The following is a 19,117-nucleotide window of genomic DNA, read 5'->3' on the forward strand; positions in this document are numbered from 1 at the left end:
TGTGCTAGCTGATGTGAACAAACTACTGCCTCTAACAAAAGAATGGTTGTGTTTGATATATTTTAACACTAAATGATTTCTAACAAGTGAAATCAATGTAAGCTGATCTCAATTTAAAAAGCTCAGCATCACTAATCAGAGAAACGCAAATCAAAACCACAAGGAGACATCACCTTATACCCGTCAGAATGGCAATCATCAAAAAGAACACCAATTAAGAATGTTGGTGAGGATGTGGAGAAAAAGGAACCCTAGTACACTGCTGATGGGAATACAAACTCGAGCAGCCACTATGGATGAGTATGATGGCTCTCGAAAATCTAAAAATACAACTACCACATGATCCAACAGTTCCACTCCTGGGTTTATGTCCAGAGAAAACAAAAACACCCCAATGTTCATAGCAGCATTATTTACAATAGCCAGGATATGGAAGGGTCCACCAACAGAAAAATGGTTAAAGCACAGCTGGATGCAAAAGGAATGAAAATGATGAGGTCTCTGTGCTTAAAGATCTCACTGCATCAATGGAATATTACTTGACCATAACAACTATGAAGTACTGCCATTTGCAACAAGATGGCTGGACCTAGAGGGTGTTAGGCTTAGTGAAATGAGTCAGACATCCAATTATATGTGTAATCTGAAAAAATAAAGCAAACGAATGAATATAACAAAATAGAAACAGACTCATAAAGAACCAACCAGTGGTTGCTTGTGGGGAGATGAAAGGGGGAGGGGCAAGAAAGAGGCAGGCGATTAAGAGGTACAAACTACTATGTATACAATAAATAAGGTACAAGGATATATTGCAAAGCACGGGGAAATATAGTCCTTACTTTACAATACCTTTAAATGGAATATCAAAATCTATAAAAATATTGAATCACCAAGTTATACATCTAAAACTAATATTGTAAATCAACTATACTGAAAACAGCAAATCAGGAACAGAGAGGTCAGTGCTCGTACCAGCTGACAACGACAAACGCCTCCTAAACATCTGCACGTATCCTCAGGAGATGGAAGCTATAGCCTAAACTTTAGAAACTACTCATTTAGAACCCGGCTCATTCACTTTTTGATTGTGGTAAAAAACGCTCATTCATTTTACTGACTCGAAAGATGACCTGCCTAAGATCACTCAGAAAAGATGAGGAGGCCCTAAATGGGTTAGGAATCTACAGCTGTGAAGACTCGTCGGGGCGGAATGGGTGCGGGGTCGGGGAAGGTGGGGAGTGTGATTCTGCACGTGCGGACTCATAGGATTTCCCAGCAGAACCGTACTTGGGGTATTCTGGCTGACCAGAAGAGCTTGACCATGCAGTGAGGAAGGGAAAAACGGTCAATGTGATGGGTTTCTCACCAACTACCCCCAAAATAAATACAACTAAAGGCTCGGACAACTTTTTTTTAATCATTAAAATGTTGGAGAGGAAAGTCCAATACTGCAGATTTGCTCTAATGGGAAGACAGTTCTTTTGCTCATGAGATAAGGTGAGCTCGGATCAATAGCTGGGTCATTTGGATGGCTCAGAGCCTGCAGGATGTATTTCAGTCAACAAGGACTTAAAGGTATGTTTCATGGGCCTGGAGCACTGTTGGATGCAAAAGGAATGAAAGTGATGAGGTCTCCGTGTTTAAGGATCTCATTGCGTCAATGGGGCGACATAATCCTGTTCAAAGACCAGAAAGCAATTAGTGGCTTTATCAAGACCTCCAGGGAAGGGAGCATCGTGGGCCAGGGCAGGAAGGCGAGGACTTGTGGCCCAGGTATGTGTGGCCTCTATCAAAATCCTAACACCACCAACAGCGTTCACTATTTACTGATTGCCTATGGGGGGCCAGGCAACATACTGGGCACTAAGCTTTTCTTCACGATACCTCAGTGGAGGCAGGTGTTATTATCTCCATTTTACAGACGAGGGCATGGACCAGAGAGGTTGGGTAAAGGTCACACATGATGTTCAAGGCAGAGCTGCAGAGTCAAACCTGGGTGTGACACAAGAACCGAACTTGATCAGATCTCCTTAAAGCCCCTTCCAACACGGTAATGAAGGGAAAGGATTTTCAACTACTTTATAGAAGTAATTATAATATATTCCAAAGAGGAAGGCAAAAAAAAAAAAAAAATCACCCCTATCTGCCTGCCTTCTTCAGTTTTCAACTTGAACATCACCTCCTCCCTGCTCCCCAAACTGGGCTGAGCTCTCAAAATAAGAACCACAGTCCTTCATGTGCAATTTCAAAAGCCAGTACGCTCTGAAATTTTTGCATGTTTTCATTAGTTTGCAGCCAGCTTGGTGGCAAAAGGCGACCTGAACTGATGTGAAACTATTTTCAGTCTTTACTTTTCCTACTCTGTAAATATTCATATTCGGATGTGGAAAATAAGCATGTGTTTGATTAAGGGGTGCTGCCCTGACTCCAACGCACTTACTAGAGAATATACATATGCATATTACCTTTCTAAAATCCAAACCCCTCTGACTTGCAAACCACATTTGGCCCCAAGAGTTTCAGACAAGGGACTCTGGACCTACTCCCTCTGCATAAACCTCACTGCACTACAAGCATTTTTTCTTTGTAAGCCCAGCACCTGACAGAGTGCCACGCACATAACAAGTCCACAATAAATATTTCCTGAATGAAGAAACAAGGCCGAGAAATTGGCTAATGGGAAAGGGGTCAGTGGCTTGGGAGTTAACCGTGGGTCCCAACTTGAAGGCCAGGCCTCTGACCCTGGAATACCACTTCCTTCTCTGACATGGAGGTCCTATAAATAGCTGCTGTTGATTGATGACAAGCAACATAGCTGGTGTCTTCACAAGGAATAAAAATAGTCCAGTGGTCTTACACGATGGGCCCACATATAACTTTAGCCTAGAAATACAAAACACATGACATACCCAAACCTCCGACCACATGGGCAGCTTCACAGATCCCCTCCAACTTGGGAGCAGAAGATCTGCGTTTGGGTCAGACCCCACTACCTGCAGTTACCTTTTTGGCCCCGTTTTCTCATCTGCAAAGTCCTAAAAGCCCTCCCAGGTGGGTCTCTAACAAGGTAGCTCGAGATCAGGAACAGCAGCAGCCGCCACACACCTTGGAGTGGGATGTACACTTCAGGAGCTTTTTCATTCCTGTCTACTGTCCTCGCGGTCCAGAGTTGACCATCGTCATGCAGTGTGCCCTGTCCAACCTACACACACCTCCTTGCATCCAAAAGAAGCAGAGTCAACACAAAAAAGACGCATTTGGGGCCCAGGGGCATGCAGGGAGCTCTATCTTCGATCCCAAAGTTTGCTCAAAGAATTCTGTGAAACGTAGCCGCTCAGCCCTTCAGTCCCCTGACTCGTAAAGCGGACGAGCTGGGAATGAGGGTGGGGTGTAACCACCGGCCAGCAAGAACCGCATTTAAAGAGGAAACCGCTTAAATGCAAAGTCTCAGGACACGAGAGGGGGCTGGGTAGGCGAAAAAGTGCCTCGAGAGGGCAGATGAGAGTGGTCCTTCCTTACCTGGTAACACAGGATGGTTTGCTGCACCAGCCGCGCGTATCCGTCCAAGCGGACTCCGGAATTGCTCCTGCTCCTCATCTCCGCGATGCTCTTGGGACCGCGGCGCCCGACCTGCTGCGAGGAGGTGGGACGCCCGGGCGACGGCCGCCGTGCAGGCTTGGCTCCCAAACACTCACTGCCTTAGTCAGCTCTAGGATTGGAGTCCGGAGGTAAGAGGTAGGGACTTTTTAAAACGACAGAACCAAACTATGGAAAGCAAGCCAACTAGAGTTTCTTACGGCTCGAAAGGAGCGGGGCGGAGATAGGGGTTGGCGCTATGGCGGCCCCGCCTCGACCAAGCCCGCCACGCTCCCGACGCTCGCGGGTCTCGAGCTGCCCAGCCGGAAAAACGGGGACCTGGGTTCCGGGCGAGGGGCGACGACGCCCCCGCCGAGCCTTTTTTTGTCTTCCGGCGGTCGTGAGGGAGCCTCCGGGCAGGCCGCCAACCCTACCCTTCCCGCCAGCTGCAGCCCACCAGCAGCCCCGCCCCCGGCCGCGCCCCCGCGGCGGAACGGAACCCTCGGAGTCGCGCCCCTCGGGGGAAGGAAAACGAGGTGGCCCGCGAGAGCAGCGGAGAACCTTGGTCCGGGCGGGAACCAGTCTGCTTTTGAACGCTTTACCTCCCCGCCCGCTGCCGACCTCAGCGCGGGCTGTTGAAACAGACCTTTCGGTCGCGGGCATCTGGAAGCCACGGACCCGCCCCCCGGCCCGCCCCCGGCAACGCCCCCGGCGCGGAGCGGAACCCGGGGAGCCGGCCTGAGGAGCAAGGTAAGGGGACTGTTTCGCTAGCGGCCCTGGACGACGCCGGGTCACTAGCGGCCCCGCCCCTCCCCGAGATGAGCTCACAACCCCACCCCTTGCCCCGCCCTCTAGCTCCTCTAGCCCCGCCTCGGGGCCTAACGCTGGGCGATGGGAAGATAAAGGACTGGCTTAGGGCGAGGGTGAGACTGCCTTCCCGAGCAGCGGTGGGGAGGCCCGGCAATGGCCTGCCCCTCGCAGCTCCCTGGTCGCCCCTCTGCTGGCCAGAATCGGAGTTCTGCCCCTGGTCGCGTCTCCGCAGAGAGAACGACAGGGGCAGGTCAGGGTCCTCCAGCACCCGCCCCCCCCAACCCCGCGCCTTCAGCCTTGCCCCTAGTCACCTGGGTGAAGCTCCTCTGGCCTGGCCTGCCGTCCGTCCCCAGGCCTGTAACGTGAAACTTGGCATTACAGTTCTTCATGGCAAATAATTACCCATAGTTTTACAATCTTCAGGCCAGTATTTATTTTCCACCCAAATCTGGCCCCATATTAATTCTAGCTCAGCTAATGTGATCCTTTCCTCAAGTCCTTTGCTAGTTTCCACGCACTTACAGTATGCTCGACCCAGGAGGCCTCCTCCTCCTTCTTGTCTTAATTCTGTCTTTGCTTTAAGGGTTAGCTCAGGAGTTCCCGTCGTGGCGCAGTGGTTAACGAATCGGACTAGGAACCATGAGGTTGCGGGTTCGGTCCCTGCCCTTGCTCAGTGGGTTGACGATCCGGCGTTGCCGTGAGCTGTGGTGTAGGTTGCAGACGCGGCTCGGATCCTGCGTTGCTGTGGCTCTGGCATAGGCCAGTGGCTACACCTCCGATTCGACCCCTAGCCTGGGAACCTCCATATGCCCCGGGAGTGGCCCAAAGAAATAGCAAAAAGACAAATAAATAAATAAATAAATAAGGGCTAGCTCAGCTCTGCCCTCCTATTAGTCTTCCCCATTCTCTGAATTGCGATTACAATTTCTCTAGTAAGAACATAGGTCTTGGAGTCATTGAAATTGAGTTCAGGAGTTCCCGTCGTGGCGCAGTGGTTAACGAATCCGACTAGGAACCATGAGGTTGCAGGTTCGGTCCCTGCCCTTGCTCAGTGGGTTACCGATCCGGCGTTGCCGTGAGCTGTGGTGTAGGTTGCAGACGCGGCTCGGATCCCGCGTTGCTGTGGCTCTGGCGTAGGCCGGTGGCTACAGCTCTGATTCTACCCCTAGCCTGGGAACCTCCATATGCTGCGGGAGCGGCCCAAGAAATAGCAAAAAGACAAAAAAAGAAAAAGAAATTGAGTTCAAATTCCAGTTCTGCCATTTACAAGTGGTGTGAGCTTTGGCATGTTTTAGCTATTTGAATTGAAATTCAATGTTATCACCAATGGGGATAATAATAACCCCTACTACTAGGACAGCTGTGATCAAGAGCATGAATATAAAACACTTAGCACCATGCCTGGCTAATATATGTGCTTCGTAACTCATAGCTGTTTTCATAATCAGTAGACAACAATGTATTGCTTCATATCCTTGTTTTCATGTGAGGCACGTTTTTTCTAACTGGATTTTAGGTACTCATTGAAACAGTCCTTGGTATCTCCTACTGTGTCTAGTACAGTACTGAGCATGCAGTTGTAGCTTACTATTGAATGACTGGTTGAATGAACCCACGAATGCAAGAAAATCAGTCATGTTCAGTTGAGTCCCCTATATATGTATGGTCCTTAACCGAGTTCATTTTACAAATTCCGTAACATAAATCTGCAGTCACTCAACTAAATCACCAAACCCATCATCTGTCATACTTTTTGTTTTCTTCCTGTTGGCTCTTACTGCAGCAATCCATGTGATGTGTCTCCATGCAGAATTTGCTATGGTTTAGAGGTAAATAAAACTGGACATTAGGTTATCACCATTAAATCTCTTGGAATATGAATGCGTACTCTTCCAGAACTCTTCTGTATTCTGTATTGTGTGTTCTTCTGTATCTAAGAGCTGGATCGTTGCTTCCTATCATTACTGCCTTTGTTTACATTGAGTTCAAGAGTCCATTTTGCAGCCACAGAGGAAAATAACTGATGACCTTTACCTGTTACCTGACATTTCCATCCAGTATAGAAACATTTTCAGTTTCATGATCTCATTCTTAGCAAATTCTGCTACACTACCCTTTTGGTGTATAGCCAGCCTCACATTCTAGGCTTCGGGCTATGATTTAATGTGCATTGTCATATAAGCCGTATTTTTCAGAGAAGGAAGGCTACTAGTTTTTAGCTTTTAAATTTCCAAGCAAATTTTAGTCATTCTTTTTGGACTATACTCAGACTCCTGTCTTAGTACTCTATGTCCCGAAGATGCAAAACCTCCATATCTTTGTCCCCACATCCATGAAGCCTTTCTCTGGTTTTGTACCAAGAGAAACCTGTCTCCAAGTCATTTCTCAAGTGTTTAAGAAGCAGCTATGGAATGCGATGGGGTATGTTGTTGATTCTGAAGCTGATTCATGATCTTCATTCATAAGGATGAAAACTCAAAACCGGACCCTGGGGTAGCACCCTGTATGACTTCTCTACCGCAACCAGAGAGTCTGCCCATTGTCCTGCCACAGAGGCCTTCTGCCAAGAAAGTTCCCAGAGAGCCACATGTCATTATCCAGGGTGGAAGCCAACACATGTTTCTCCTGGAGGGTTCAGTCTTTGACTCTAAAGAAAAGCACACCATCTTTGACACAGAAAAGAGGATTCGTTCTGAATCTATTTGCTGAAAATAGCCTATTTGCCAAATTTAGTTATTTCTATGACAGTTTAAACTTAGTTGACTGGAAGATCATTTTTTAATCACAATGTTTTAAATTACGTTGAATGTGTCCCTGCTCCAGCTTCCTGCAGCTATTTTGAGACTAAATGGTAAAGAGAAAAACATTAGGGAGCTTAAGATTTCTTCATGATGAGGTATATATTTGTAAATGTATTTCAAAGAACATATTCTGGAAGACTGTATTCAATGTGTGTCTGCCCCAGCTTCTTGATGCTGTGCCTAGAGGCTGAGGTGAAAAGAAAAAAGAATATACTGCTAAGCTGAGGTGAAAAGAAAAAAGAATATACTGCTAAGAATTCTTCCCACTCAGTCTGGCCTTTCTCCTGTCCATCCTTCAGACACCAACCACAGCAGCAAGGAGCTGATGTACAGACAAAGTGAATTGGCCTTACAATGCTCTTATGAGACAAAGTGACGGCACACTAGTCTATTTGATAACTTGCTTGTTCAGTAAATGAGCTCTTTGTTGAAAGGACATTCAACAAACTAACCTGCCTCCTAGGTGACCTCGTTAGACATAAGCCAGTATCCCCAGTGATGCCAATCACGACTCTGCTCACTGAAGTTAGAGTTAATCTGTGGGATTAATGATTGCATTGTACTTTGGCGGGGGGGGGGGGGGAGAAACTTCTCGAATGTTGTGAGAAACTACTCCTTCAGATACTGGCCACTGTTCCGGTACTCCTTGCCTCTTCATATTGCCACCACCTTTGTTGCCTTCGATAGAGTCTCAGATTGTGGGACCAATTATAAACCCAAAGGAGAATGCTTCTCAGGAACATTCTCTTTGTCCTGCTCCTTATCTGTCTGAAGCAAAAATATAGACAAGAGAATTTGGTTTAAGGACTGTAGCCCAGACACAAAACACAATAGGAAAAATAAGGTGGGAGGGACCTAAAGGACATCAGACATTGTGTATCCTTTTGTGTACACTTTGTTTACATAATCTGCTTCAGGAGATTTGGCTTCTTTCTTTTTTTTTTGTCTTTTTGCCTTTTCTAGGGCCGCACCCGCGGCACATGGAGGTTCCCAGGCTAGGGGTCTAATCAGAGCTACAGCTGCCGGCCTACACCACAGCCACAGCAACGCCAGATCCTCAACCCACTGAGTGAGACCAGGGATCGAACCACAACCTCATGGTTCCTAGTCGGATTCGTTAACCACTGCGCCACGACGGGAACTCCTGAGATTTGGTTTCTGATAGCTCACCCTCCAAATCTAGCATATCTCGCCGCTTTCCTCATCAAGTTGGTACTCACCATCTTTGAGGCAACTGAGCACTGTGGAAAGAGACTGCTCAGAGACCTCTTGTGGAACTGAGGCCGGCGTTCCCACTTGTGGTTCCCACATGTTCATCAGCTCCCCAGAACCCCCACATCTGATCCTCACCTTCTTGAAATCCTACTGTTCCACATTAAGGGAGCAGACACTTGGAGGGGATCCACATCGGGGGCTTGTGTGGGCCAAGGGCAACGGGTGTGAAAGAGAAAATCTTGAAAGAGCAAGAGGAAAAGGAAAAGGAGACCTCAGCAACCAGTCTCGGGAGGCAGCCCTTGCTCCGGCGTCGCAGTCGCCCACGCTTGCTGCCTGCCCAAGGACGCCGCGCCTGTTCCTCTTCGGCGGGTTGGTTCCACTGCCTCCACCTCCAGGCTCCACCGGCAGGGGAAGAGATCACGGATGTTTCCTTTTTGTGAAAGTTCTCAAACTTCAAGGACTTAACTGCACATTTATTTTGGCGATTTTTAACATTTTTGGTCAATTTTAACAGATAAATACAATTAAATAAATCAGAGAAGAACTATTGCAAAGACAAATCAGCACTCACAGAAGTGTATTACATAGTAATATGGTTAGTCTGGGCTAAAACATTCACTTGAAATATATGCAAGGGAACCTTAGGCAAAGACCTAACGAAAGGGCTTTGAAATGTTCCTAATGAGGACATGCTTGAGGCGCTCACTGCTCAAGCAGCTCCAGGTGGGAAGCAAGAGAGACTAGACTGGCTCTGACTAGGAGCAATCAGGGTTTGATACATATGGAGACAACAGCACAGCAGGATAGTTCACTATTCCCAATAGCTGCTCCCCCTTGTCACTATACGCTCGTCAAGACAATTATTTTAAAAGGTAATTATAGCTCTGGTTGGGCCAGAGTGTACCAGTCATAACAATCAACAAAGTACCATATAGTTGCCTTTTAAAAAACAGCAACATGATTTTTTTCCTTATGTACATCTCTTTTAAAAAGTAATCCTACTCTACTCCCCCTTTCTGAAAGGCTCTGGAGATTTGAAAAGCGGCAGTGTATGTATCTCTTCCACAGTCGCAATTTTCCTGCCATATAGCCTAGATTACAGTTCCACCCCTCTCTGTGACCAAGGTATTAAGCTAAACAAACATCTTGATGCAGATTGCATAATCTGATGATGAGGGATGAGGTCGGGAGATGGCTGTTGCTATTGGATGAAGTGTACGGTTGTACAGGTTGTACCCTGAACAAACGTGTACCCAAGAGGGTGAGTGGGGCTAAAATATGCACCCCCTGCCCTATTTGCCAAATCAAGAGCCCATGGGGCTGTGTCTGCCCATGAAGGCCACTTGTTTTAACTCGCTCCAAGGCACCATATGAGCTAATTGTGGCACTTCTTATGTCTTGCCAGTCTGGCTGGCGTCCTTATTTCTTGATTTCAGTGAAGTTCCTATATTTCACATCCCCTATAACTTCCAAAAGGAGTTTTAGGATTCACGGAACTAGCAAGCATTTTCTGAATTATCACATTAGACACAATGACACAACCACGATTCTACAAAGAAAGAAATTTACACAGTAGAAAATAAATACCAAAAATGTAGAAGTAAGATTTCTGACATGTGGGTCACTAGAACTTAGCTTATTTACAACAAAGGCATGCACAACGCAACTCACCAACAGGCTGAAGTCAACAGTGGCTTTATATGATGTTTTCAAAGATAACCTAGCCTCTCTGAATGGGGCTGGAAGTGAACTACTTTGATTTTTTTTTTAAATGAATCTTATTCTTAGTGTGTTGTCTAAAACCAAGCTTCTTTTAAAATGAAGGATAAGAAACCAAATTACAAACGTCTAAGAATCCTGGAATAATGTCTTGGTTTCCTTCCCCATAGTAACCATTGCCCTCAATTAGCTTATGTTCCTCCAGAGGTTGCCGAGTATAAAATTAGTTGATTTTCATACAACTCACATTGTGTAAAAGGTAAAATCGGACATTTTCACACTGTCAAGCAACATGCTTTGATTTTAGGAAAAGAAATCACATTTGCTCAATAAAGTGTAAGCTTCCCCGCTTTGAAGTCCTTCTCAGAGCGATACGGCTTTTACCATTGCAGGAGTCTTCTTTCTCATTAAACATGTGCTGTTTTCCCGTGAAATCATGAAGACACACATCTCCATTCTGAACACTGAAAGAAACACCATTCTTCTCTGGAGAAATAGTCCGTGTATGAGGAAAAACAAAGTCAGTGTCATGAAGTATCCACAGAAAGTGCTTTAAAAATAAAACACCCTTAAACATCACTTTATTCTTAAGTATGCACGTACAGAACATGTCTTTTAAAAAATATTTATGATGTATTGCTAGACTTTATTTACTTCTCATTCCTTTCTTAAGACCAAAGTCATCAATACAAATTAGAAAAGGATTCAGAAACCTGTTCTCCATGGCAGTTTCTTTTTTTAATGAAACGGTCAAAATATGAAGTAAAGCAATATATTTGATTTTAAAAGACCCATTTCCTAACTCTGGTTGAACATACATTGACTTCAAATAGTAACATATGTGTAATATAACCTAAGATAATATTCTAGTCTCCCCCAAAGGTTCACAGAGATCCCGTACAAGGTTCTTGGTTCCCTAAGATTCCTATAAAATAAAACTGTACCAGAGAAACCCAAAATGACAACAGTTCTGGCAGGAAAAAAAAAAAAAAATCATCTCTCCTACACTAAGCCAGCCTCTCTGACTAAATGAGGCTAAGACTGATTCCCAAGAAGAAGCCACCATATCCAAGCTCAGCATCCAGGCCAGGGAGCAGCTGGGCCTCCCCTACCCCAAGCAGGCCCTGAATTGTGTGTGTATATGTGTGTGTGTGTGTGTGTGTGTGTGTGTGTGTGTGTGTGTGTGTTGGGGGTGGGGTGAGCATAGCTGCTGAGCTACCTGGCACTGTCTTTTTGACCATTATACCATTGGAAGACAAGGAAGAAAGCTGAATAATAAGCCCGATTGTTAGTTCATGTCCTAATTAGAATAACAGTGCTGAGACCTTGATAAGTATCATCTCATTTATTACCCTATGGGATGAGTGCTGTTATTACCCCCATTTCACAGATGCTGAAACTAAGGTTCAGAAAGTAAGTGCTCTGCTCCAGGTAACAAGGCTCAGCAGTGAAAAAGTCAACATATTCAAATAGGGCTGCTGTCCTCAGGGAGGCATTCTGGTTTGAGGACATTTTGGTGCAGGAACAATTTGACCTGGTATAATAAACAAGCCATTAAATGTCCAGCTTCTTTTTCCCTTGTCTATCTCAAAATCTTTTTTTTTTTTTTTTTTAATTTTATGGCCCCACCTGGGGCATATGGAGTTCCCAGGCCAAGGATCGAATCCGAGCTGCAGCTGCGGCAACACCGGATCCTTCAAGCCGCTGAGCAGGGCTAGGGAATGAACCCACCTCTGCAGCAACCCAAGCCGCTGCAGTCGGATTCTTAACCCACTGCACACAGTGAGAACTCCCGTTTCAGATCTTGATGTGCAGACTGAGGAGTCAGGGGTGTCTGTCTGATGTGCATGTTACTTGATACTAAAACACGTGGCCATTTTAGTGGCCTAAGATGGTCCCTGTCAGCCATCAAAAATAGTGTCAAATCAGCCATATCAGATAGCTGGGCAAAATGTGCTGCTTCCATCCAATCTGATTCCTGAGGGATGCCAACATGTTGATAGGCCAGGCAAGTGAGGCTTCGTCTCTCAGTTCTTCCTAGAATGCGGAAAAATCTGGCTTTAAGAGCCCCAAACACTTCTACCCAAACCAGTAGGCTTTGCTGATGTGTTGTGATTCTTGATGACTTAGCTCACACCTCTGATTTTTTGAACTTGGTATCTCACACTTAGTAACCTTGACTGGCACTACCTCTGCTCTGTTTACCTACATTGAGTCGTTCCCGATACAGCTATGTGGCATAGAGCCCAGCTCTCCCCCTGGTATCTACCTACAGTAAAAAGCTAAGGCTGCATAGCAGCTGTTTCTCAGCTTAGCACTGGTTCTCGACAAAGGCGGGGACGAGTGATTTTACCCCTCAGGGAACATGTGCTATTGGAAGATATTTTTAGTCGTCACATCTGTGGGTGAGTGGGTGGGTGCTACGGGTATTTGGTGGGTGAAGCCCACTGATGTCGCTAAACATCCTCAAATGCACAGGCCAGCCCCCACAACAAAGAGCTCTCTAGCCCCACATGTTAATTGTGCTGTGGTTGAGAAACCTTCATTTAGAGGCATCCTACTGTATTGTAAAAGTCAAAACAAACCAGTAGGATCGCCCATCTTTGGAAGGCTGGAAAATTATTTGGTAGGTATATGAACCTTCTCACAAATTTATTTGAATTTGTCATGAAAATAACTAATATCCTTTTTTTTTTTTTCTTTTGCCTTATTAGGGCCACAACAGCAGCATAGGTAAGTTCCTAGGCTATGGGTAGAACTGGAGTTGCAGCTGCCAGCCACAGCCACAGCCACAGCCACGCCAGATCTGAGTCGCATCTGCAACCTACACCACAGCTCACGGCAATGCCAGGTCATTAACCCACTGAGCAAGGCCAGGGATCAAACCCACGTCCTCATAGATACTAGTTGGGTTCGTTACTGCTGAGCCAAGATAGGAAACCGAAAAATAACTAATATTCTTAAGTGATATATAAAGGCAAATTCTCCAGAGAAGGAGAAAGTATAGCAGCAGAATTTAAGTTTGTATAAAAATGCAAATGATATACTAAGAAGCCAAAGAAGATAGAAATAGATGGTTTGGTTTGCTTTTTAGGGCCAAACCTGCAACATATGGAGGTTCCCAGGCTAGGGGTCAAATTGGAGCTATAGCTGCCGGCTTACACCACAGCTCACGGCAACGCCAGATCCTTAACCCACTGAGCAAAGCCAGGGATCAAACCACATCCTCATGGATACTAGTCGGGTTTGTTTCCACTGAGCCACAACGGGAACTCCTTAGATAAGTTTTTATGAATAATGAACAGTCCAGTCTTATGAAAGAAAGAAAACAAAAGTTTTAGCTAGAAATGTCAGAATTAATAAATAAAGGAGGCACAGCAACAATAATCTATACATATACTGGAGACATATATGGTCACCAATACTGGTCACAATTCATCTTTCAGTATTTGATGTATTCATGGGGATTTGGGCACTGTCACAAGGCAGCCACACTGTGGAAAAGAGTGAAAAAATATGACAAGCAAAAAATAGGAAGGTTTAAAAGTGTTGAAGATGTGGATAATTGTAGATCTGCTAAAAACTGACATAGTCTTATCAACTATTTTAGGTACTGCTTGCACAGAAATAGCACAGGACTAAAGTCCTTGGGTAACACTTAAGTCAGGATATGCAACATTAAAACTTTTAGGTCAGGAGTTCCCACTGTGGCGCAGTGAGTTAAGAATCTGACAGAAGGGGCATGAATTGCTGTGGAGGAGCAGGTTTGATCCCCCACCTGACACAGTGGGTTAAAGGATCCAGTGTTGCTGCAGCAGCAGCATAGGTTACAGCTGTGGTTTGGTTTTGATCCTTGGCCCAGGAGCTTCCATATGCTTCGAGTGCAGCCATGGGGGGGGGGGGGAACCCAAACTTTTAGATCATCATCAATTCTAATTGTGAATAATTAAATCTTATGAGATTTCCCTTGTGGTGCATCACCTAAGGATCTGGCATGGTCACTGCAGTGGCTCTGGTCATTGCTGTGACACAGGTTCAATCCCTGACCTGGGAGCTTCCATATGCTGCAGGTGTGTACCCTCCAAAAAAACACCTGTCTTAAATTTTTGTTTTTGCTCCGAAATAAATTTATAAATTTGGATTAGTGAATTTTTGCTTTTAAAAGGGAACCACATTTTGATCCACTAGTCATATATGTAAATATTCACTCTGCTTAGCAAAAATGCCATTAAAAGATAAAACTGCGTTAATAAAACAAACACTAACTTGAGAAATACTATCTTGAGACATACATACCGTTCCCGCTTGCCAGTCCTGAGCAATCATTATTCACTAGCAGTGTGGTGGAGTGGGTGGAGTTACTGTTGGACTGTAAGGAATGTGAAGAGCTGGAGACGCCTTGGTTCACAGTCTGCTTCTTTAAACCATTAGTAGCAGTTTTACTCCAATCTACAGCAGAGTAAGCGTTACAGAAAAAGAGGGCAGAATGTTGAAATTCAGATGCAAGAGACCGGTCACAGTGTAACTAGCAACTGATCTCTCACTTTCATATCTTACAGAGAGCCTCCCATTTCACAAGTTGGTGTGATAAAATGTATTTTCATTTAAGACTGTATACATTTGTCCTTTAAATGCCTGCCTGGTTAAAAGTAATCTATATTCTCTTGGAATTAAAGGCCTAGCTAATTTGATTGTGTCTATAAATAGCCACTGGATTAGGGAATACTTCAAAGTCAAGGATTGTCTACACAAGAATACAGTTCCACCTGCTGGGATGACTAATGGCTCTTAAATCCAGGCAAATGATGGAACTCTAGGTCCTGCCATTTTCTGATCTTGGGCAACCAGATCTTTGCAATACTGCAAAGTTTATCATGGGTAATATTCATGCAAAAGGAATTTAAATTTTCAAAGAGTACTTCATTTTTTCTTATTTTATTAAAAGTGAGCTATTTCCTCTGCAACACAGCAGGACATACATGAAAATAATTTCAAAATAACCAAAGGCATGCTAAAGCTTATATACATAGTCTGGCCCAATAACAAATAAATGAAGTAACTGACAACCAGGACCTGTGGAGAAAAGGCTGGGTCAAGACTTAAAAAGTTATGAAGATAAAATATTAAAAATCACTTTGGACAAATGGAAAACATGAGCTCAAAAGGAAATGAATTCTAAAAATTTCACTGTTGCTTCATTCATGAAACAGCCAGGCTATTAATTCTATGGCTCACTAAGTTCTCAGACATGAGTAAGTATTTTTTAATTCACTAAGGTTTTTTTTCCCCGTAATGTTCACAATGGATATTTTATGTTGAGCAGGTTCCCTTCATTGATTTCCATGATCCGACAACCCTTTGGCATTCATTTCTTTTGATCTTAACTTATACAATCTTTTCCTCAAGATTTAAGAGAAGGAGAAAAAGAAAGGCAAATCTTTACCGGAATTTTCAGCCAGTCGTAACTTTCCACAGCACAGATAGCGCCTCCACTGCTTTCTGACATTCTCTTTTGTTGCACAGTAGAAGATGAATATGAAAAAGCCTATGGGGGGCACAAAACACAATGAATTCCAAACTAAGACCTGAATGGCATGAGCTTACTTTGCACAAAAGATAAAATCTTTGGCAACTATAGGCCAAGTGAAATTGTGCAGACTGAAAACAACGCTGAAAGTCCAGGGAAAATTTGCTCTCGAAAGCTACGAGGGGGGACTCTCTCTTGAAGATTAAAAAAAAAGACTCTTTTTTTTTTTTATTTTTAGCGCTGCACCCCTGGCATATGGAGGTTCCCAGGCTAGGGGTCGAATCAGAGCTACAGCTGCCGGCCTACACCACAGCTCCAGCAACACTGGATCCAAGCCAAGTGTGGGACTGACACCACAGCTCATGGCAATGCTGGATCCTGAACCCACTGAGCGAGGCCAGGGATCGAACCCGCAACCTCATGTTCCTAGTCGGATTCGGTTCTGTGGTGCCACGACGGGAACTCCTAAAAAAAATACTTTTAAAAGGATGGTCACTCTGTATTTCCAAAATTAAACTCGCTGTTTGACCTCTCACAGCTTGTCTTTGGCCTTTCCTATCTTTGGAAGTGCAAGCCACCCACCCAGTGTGCCAGCTCAGACCTGGCTCTGCCAACTAAAGATCGTCACTGTCCATCCAGCTCGGCAAGGACTGAGTCATTAGCAGGTGCAGGTGCTGAGCTTCGACACTCCCTGCAAGGAGGTCAGGATGGAGATTAGGAACGAGGCGCTCCGTGTGATGGGCAAACTGGTAGAACAAGCCTTCGGATGGTTATGTATTTTCGGGAGAAAATTTCATGAACCCAGTTTCTTGCATCATCCCGCACGCAGAAAAGCACCCAAACTGTTACGATATCTGTGCCTCGTGATAAGCAGGAACCTTCTACCAAGATGTGTGCTTGTAACCCTTCCGCCAAAATCACACATATGCTGACCTCCCCCCCTTACCGAGCTGGGAGGCGGTCTCCCAGACCGTAGTCCCCCAGATAAAGCTGAAACTCACAGCTCTCACGGTGTGCGTGGTTCATCTCAGTGGACAGGTGCTACCTGCCCATCCCTCCGCATGTGCAACGGATTTCCAAGTTCCGTCACATGCCCTCTGCTCCTTTGCCTCACATCCTTTGCGCCACCTCTCCAGTCCACAGCCCTGTCCCGTCCCTGGGCCCTGCCTTCTGCCTCCCAAGCCTGGGGCGCTGCAGTGGTGTCCCTGTCCGCCTTCCAGCTTCCCTCCAACCTGCTTACGGAAATCCTCCACTCGTGTCCTGGCCACAAAGAGAATGCCACCACAGACCTGAAGTGGTCCTCAGGCTGAGGGCGCCCCACCCAGCCCCCTTGCAACCACTCCCCAAGGCCTTTAAAGCAAATAAATATAAGCTGAATGAATGGATGAATTCTGAGTTCTCCTTCTCCCCAAACCCCAATCTATTTACTTTCAAACTCTTATTTAAGAATATTAGGAGTTCTCTTGTGGCATAGCAGCTTAAGGATCTGGCCTTGTCACTGCAGCAGCTAGGGTCACTGTTGTGGCTATGGGTTCAGCCCCCGGCCCAGGAACTTCCATATGCCACAGGCACAGCCAAAAAGAAAACAAGCAAAAAAACCAGGTTTGCTTCTAATAAGGTACACATGCCCGCTCTCAAGACGGCTCTCTCGAATACCGCACACCACCTGCCACCCTGGGCAGCTACACTTGGCTGTACTAGGGAAAAAAGAGCATGTAGGAGGGATCAAAATGAGGGTCCCCACGGAGTTCCCATAGTGGCTCAGTGGTTAACAAATCCGACTAGGAACCAGGAGGTTGCAGGTTCGATCCCTGGCCTTGCTCAGTGGGGTAAGGAGCTGGTGTTGCCATGAGCTGTGGTGTAGATCACAGACTTGGCTCGGATCCCTCGTTGCTGTGGCTCTGGTGTAGGCCGGCAGCTACAGCTCCGATTCGACCCCTAGCCTGGGAACCTCCATATGCCATGGGAGTGGCCCAAGAAAAGGCAAAAAGACAAAAAAAAAAAAAAAAAGGGGGGGGGAGGTCCCCAAGGCCCACATCAGAATTTGTACATAGCTCTCCTTTAATCAACTCCAAAGTCTCGTAAACTAGGCTTTAGTTCCCTTTTAGAAATAAAATATTTTCCTTCTGTCCATTTATATTCTAATGAGAGGTCATTCCGGGGGAAATAAGAAAGAGGCAGGTTCAGTTTCCATAGTAAATATGTGAGGGTAGGTACTCTGCTTTCATGTTTCTGATTAGTGTCATTTGGGCATCTATTTTTTGTCTTAAAGTATCTCATTTAGCATGCCACCGTGGGCAAATAAAACTTTTCTAATACTAAGTAGTACAACACCTGGATATACCAATTCAGGAACTGTACACTGTAGGTAAAAATGTACAACTGGGAGTTCCCATTGTGGCTCGGTGGGTTAAGGACCCGATGGTGTCTCTGTGAGGATGCAGGTTTGATCCCTGGCCTCGCTCAGTGGGTTAAGGATGCGGCATTGCTGCAAGCTGCAGCTCTGATTCAGTGTGGCTGTGGCTGTGGTGTAGGCCTGCAGCTGCAGCTCCAGCTCCAATTTGACCCTTAGCCTGGGAACTTCCATATGCCGCAAGTACAGCTGTAAAAAGGGGGGAGAAAAATGAACACCTATATGTAAGCAACAAGCATATTAAGTGGCTTCCTCCAAATAAAATAAGAACTGCTAGCCAAGTCAGGCATTTGAATTCCATCTCAGGATGGGATTTCTTTGAGAACCGGCAACATGAAGGACTGTCTGAAAGAAGCTAGAGGAGGATGCTATGGGAGCTAAAAGCCACCAGGAAAAGATGAAAGCAAGCTGAGGAAAAGGAAATTAAAAAGCACCCCAGCAGAGGATTTGGAATAAAAAAAAAACAAAACGAGGGAATGAATGATGGTTACTGTGATGTAAACCTATTACCCCGCTGGACGATTAATGCCAAAATGTGGCCACTAAAAATTAATCACACATAGCCGACAGCTCTTTTATAACGCTGATCTATAAGAATTAGTACTTTGCTTTCCTAAAGGTTACAGTGGAAGAGGAGTCGGAAATGTCCACAGCTGGGCTTCAATAACAGATGAGAAGCTCAGAGGTCAAATCACCACACGCAGAGCCTGCCCTCCCAGCTGCGGGTACCAGCAGAGCAACTGTGCAGGATCAGCCACCGGGCCAGGCTGCTGCCACCTGCATCTGGCCACGGCCTTCATAGTTATCACTGTCTTCAAATCAAACACAGACCTGGAGGTCGGAGTAGTGAAGTGAGACCTTGCAGGGACGCTTACGGTATGTGCATTTTTCTATAAGCACTTCGATCAAAAACGTTAAAGAGAAACAAAGGTAAGGAACCAAGTCAGGCAAGAGTGATGGGCTTCCCCAGGAAGAGTTCCCGGCAGGTTCCCCTCCATATGTTCCCTCCCAGGAGGGAGTGATGGATAAGGAGGAAAAAGGACCACCTCTTGAATT

The 19,117-nt window shown here is 45.5% G+C and overlaps 3 protein-coding genes across 34 annotated transcripts in view; 1 reads left to right on the forward strand and 2 right to left on the reverse strand.

The window, feature by feature from the left end:
- The window catches only part of PHKA2 (phosphorylase kinase regulatory subunit alpha 2), an 82,414-nt gene extending 78,187 nt beyond the window's left edge, over positions 1 to 4,227 (reverse strand). For 6 of the 18 annotated variants that reach the window (XM_085008625.1, XM_085008618.1, XM_085008622.1 and 3 more), the window contains exons 1-2: positions 3,798 to 4,077; positions 3,520 to 3,709 (exon numbers count right to left, since the gene is read on the reverse strand). In XM_085008625.1, coding sequence (XP_084864751.1) covers positions 3,520 to 3,597 — 78 coding nt within the window. In that variant the 5' untranslated portion in view covers positions 3,598 to 3,709; positions 3,798 to 4,077. Of the gene's footprint in view, positions 1 to 3,519; positions 4,078 to 4,137 lie in introns of those variants that run through there. The other 12 variants (XM_085008626.1, XM_085008623.1, XM_013985960.3 and 9 more) reach the window with 3 other exon arrangements.
- On the forward strand, positions 3,836 to 18,817 carry LOC106506916 (uncharacterized). Its single transcript, XM_085008679.1, has 2 exons — positions 3,836 to 4,326; positions 18,681 to 18,817. The coding sequence occupies exon 1, from the start codon at positions 3,836 to 3,838 to the stop codon at positions 4,316 to 4,318; it is 483 nt and encodes a 160-aa protein (XP_084864805.1). The 3' UTR covers positions 4,319 to 4,326; positions 18,681 to 18,817.
- The window catches only part of ADGRG2 (adhesion G protein-coupled receptor G2), a 237,400-nt gene continuing 227,137 nt past the window's right edge, over positions 8,855 to 19,117 (reverse strand). For all 15 annotated transcript variants that reach the window (XM_085008637.1, XM_085008635.1, XM_085008640.1 and 12 more), the window contains 3 exons: positions 15,565 to 15,666; positions 14,418 to 14,570; positions 8,855 to 10,607 (listed from right to left, as the gene is read on the reverse strand). In XM_085008637.1, coding sequence (XP_084864763.1) covers positions 10,438 to 10,607; positions 14,418 to 14,570; positions 15,565 to 15,666 — 425 coding nt within the window. In that variant the 3' untranslated portion in view covers positions 8,855 to 10,437. The remainder of the gene's footprint in view (positions 10,608 to 14,417; positions 14,571 to 15,564; positions 15,667 to 19,117) is intronic.

The sequence above is a fragment of the Sus scrofa genome, chromosome X (assembly GCF_054392235.1).
Source record: "Sus scrofa isolate SSC_HxYL_T2T_F1_AM1 chromosome X, Sscrofa_HxYL_maternal_Yorkshire_Landrace_v2.0, whole genome shotgun sequence".
NCBI classification, from domain to species: Eukaryota; Metazoa; Chordata; class Mammalia; order Artiodactyla; family Suidae; genus Sus; species Sus scrofa.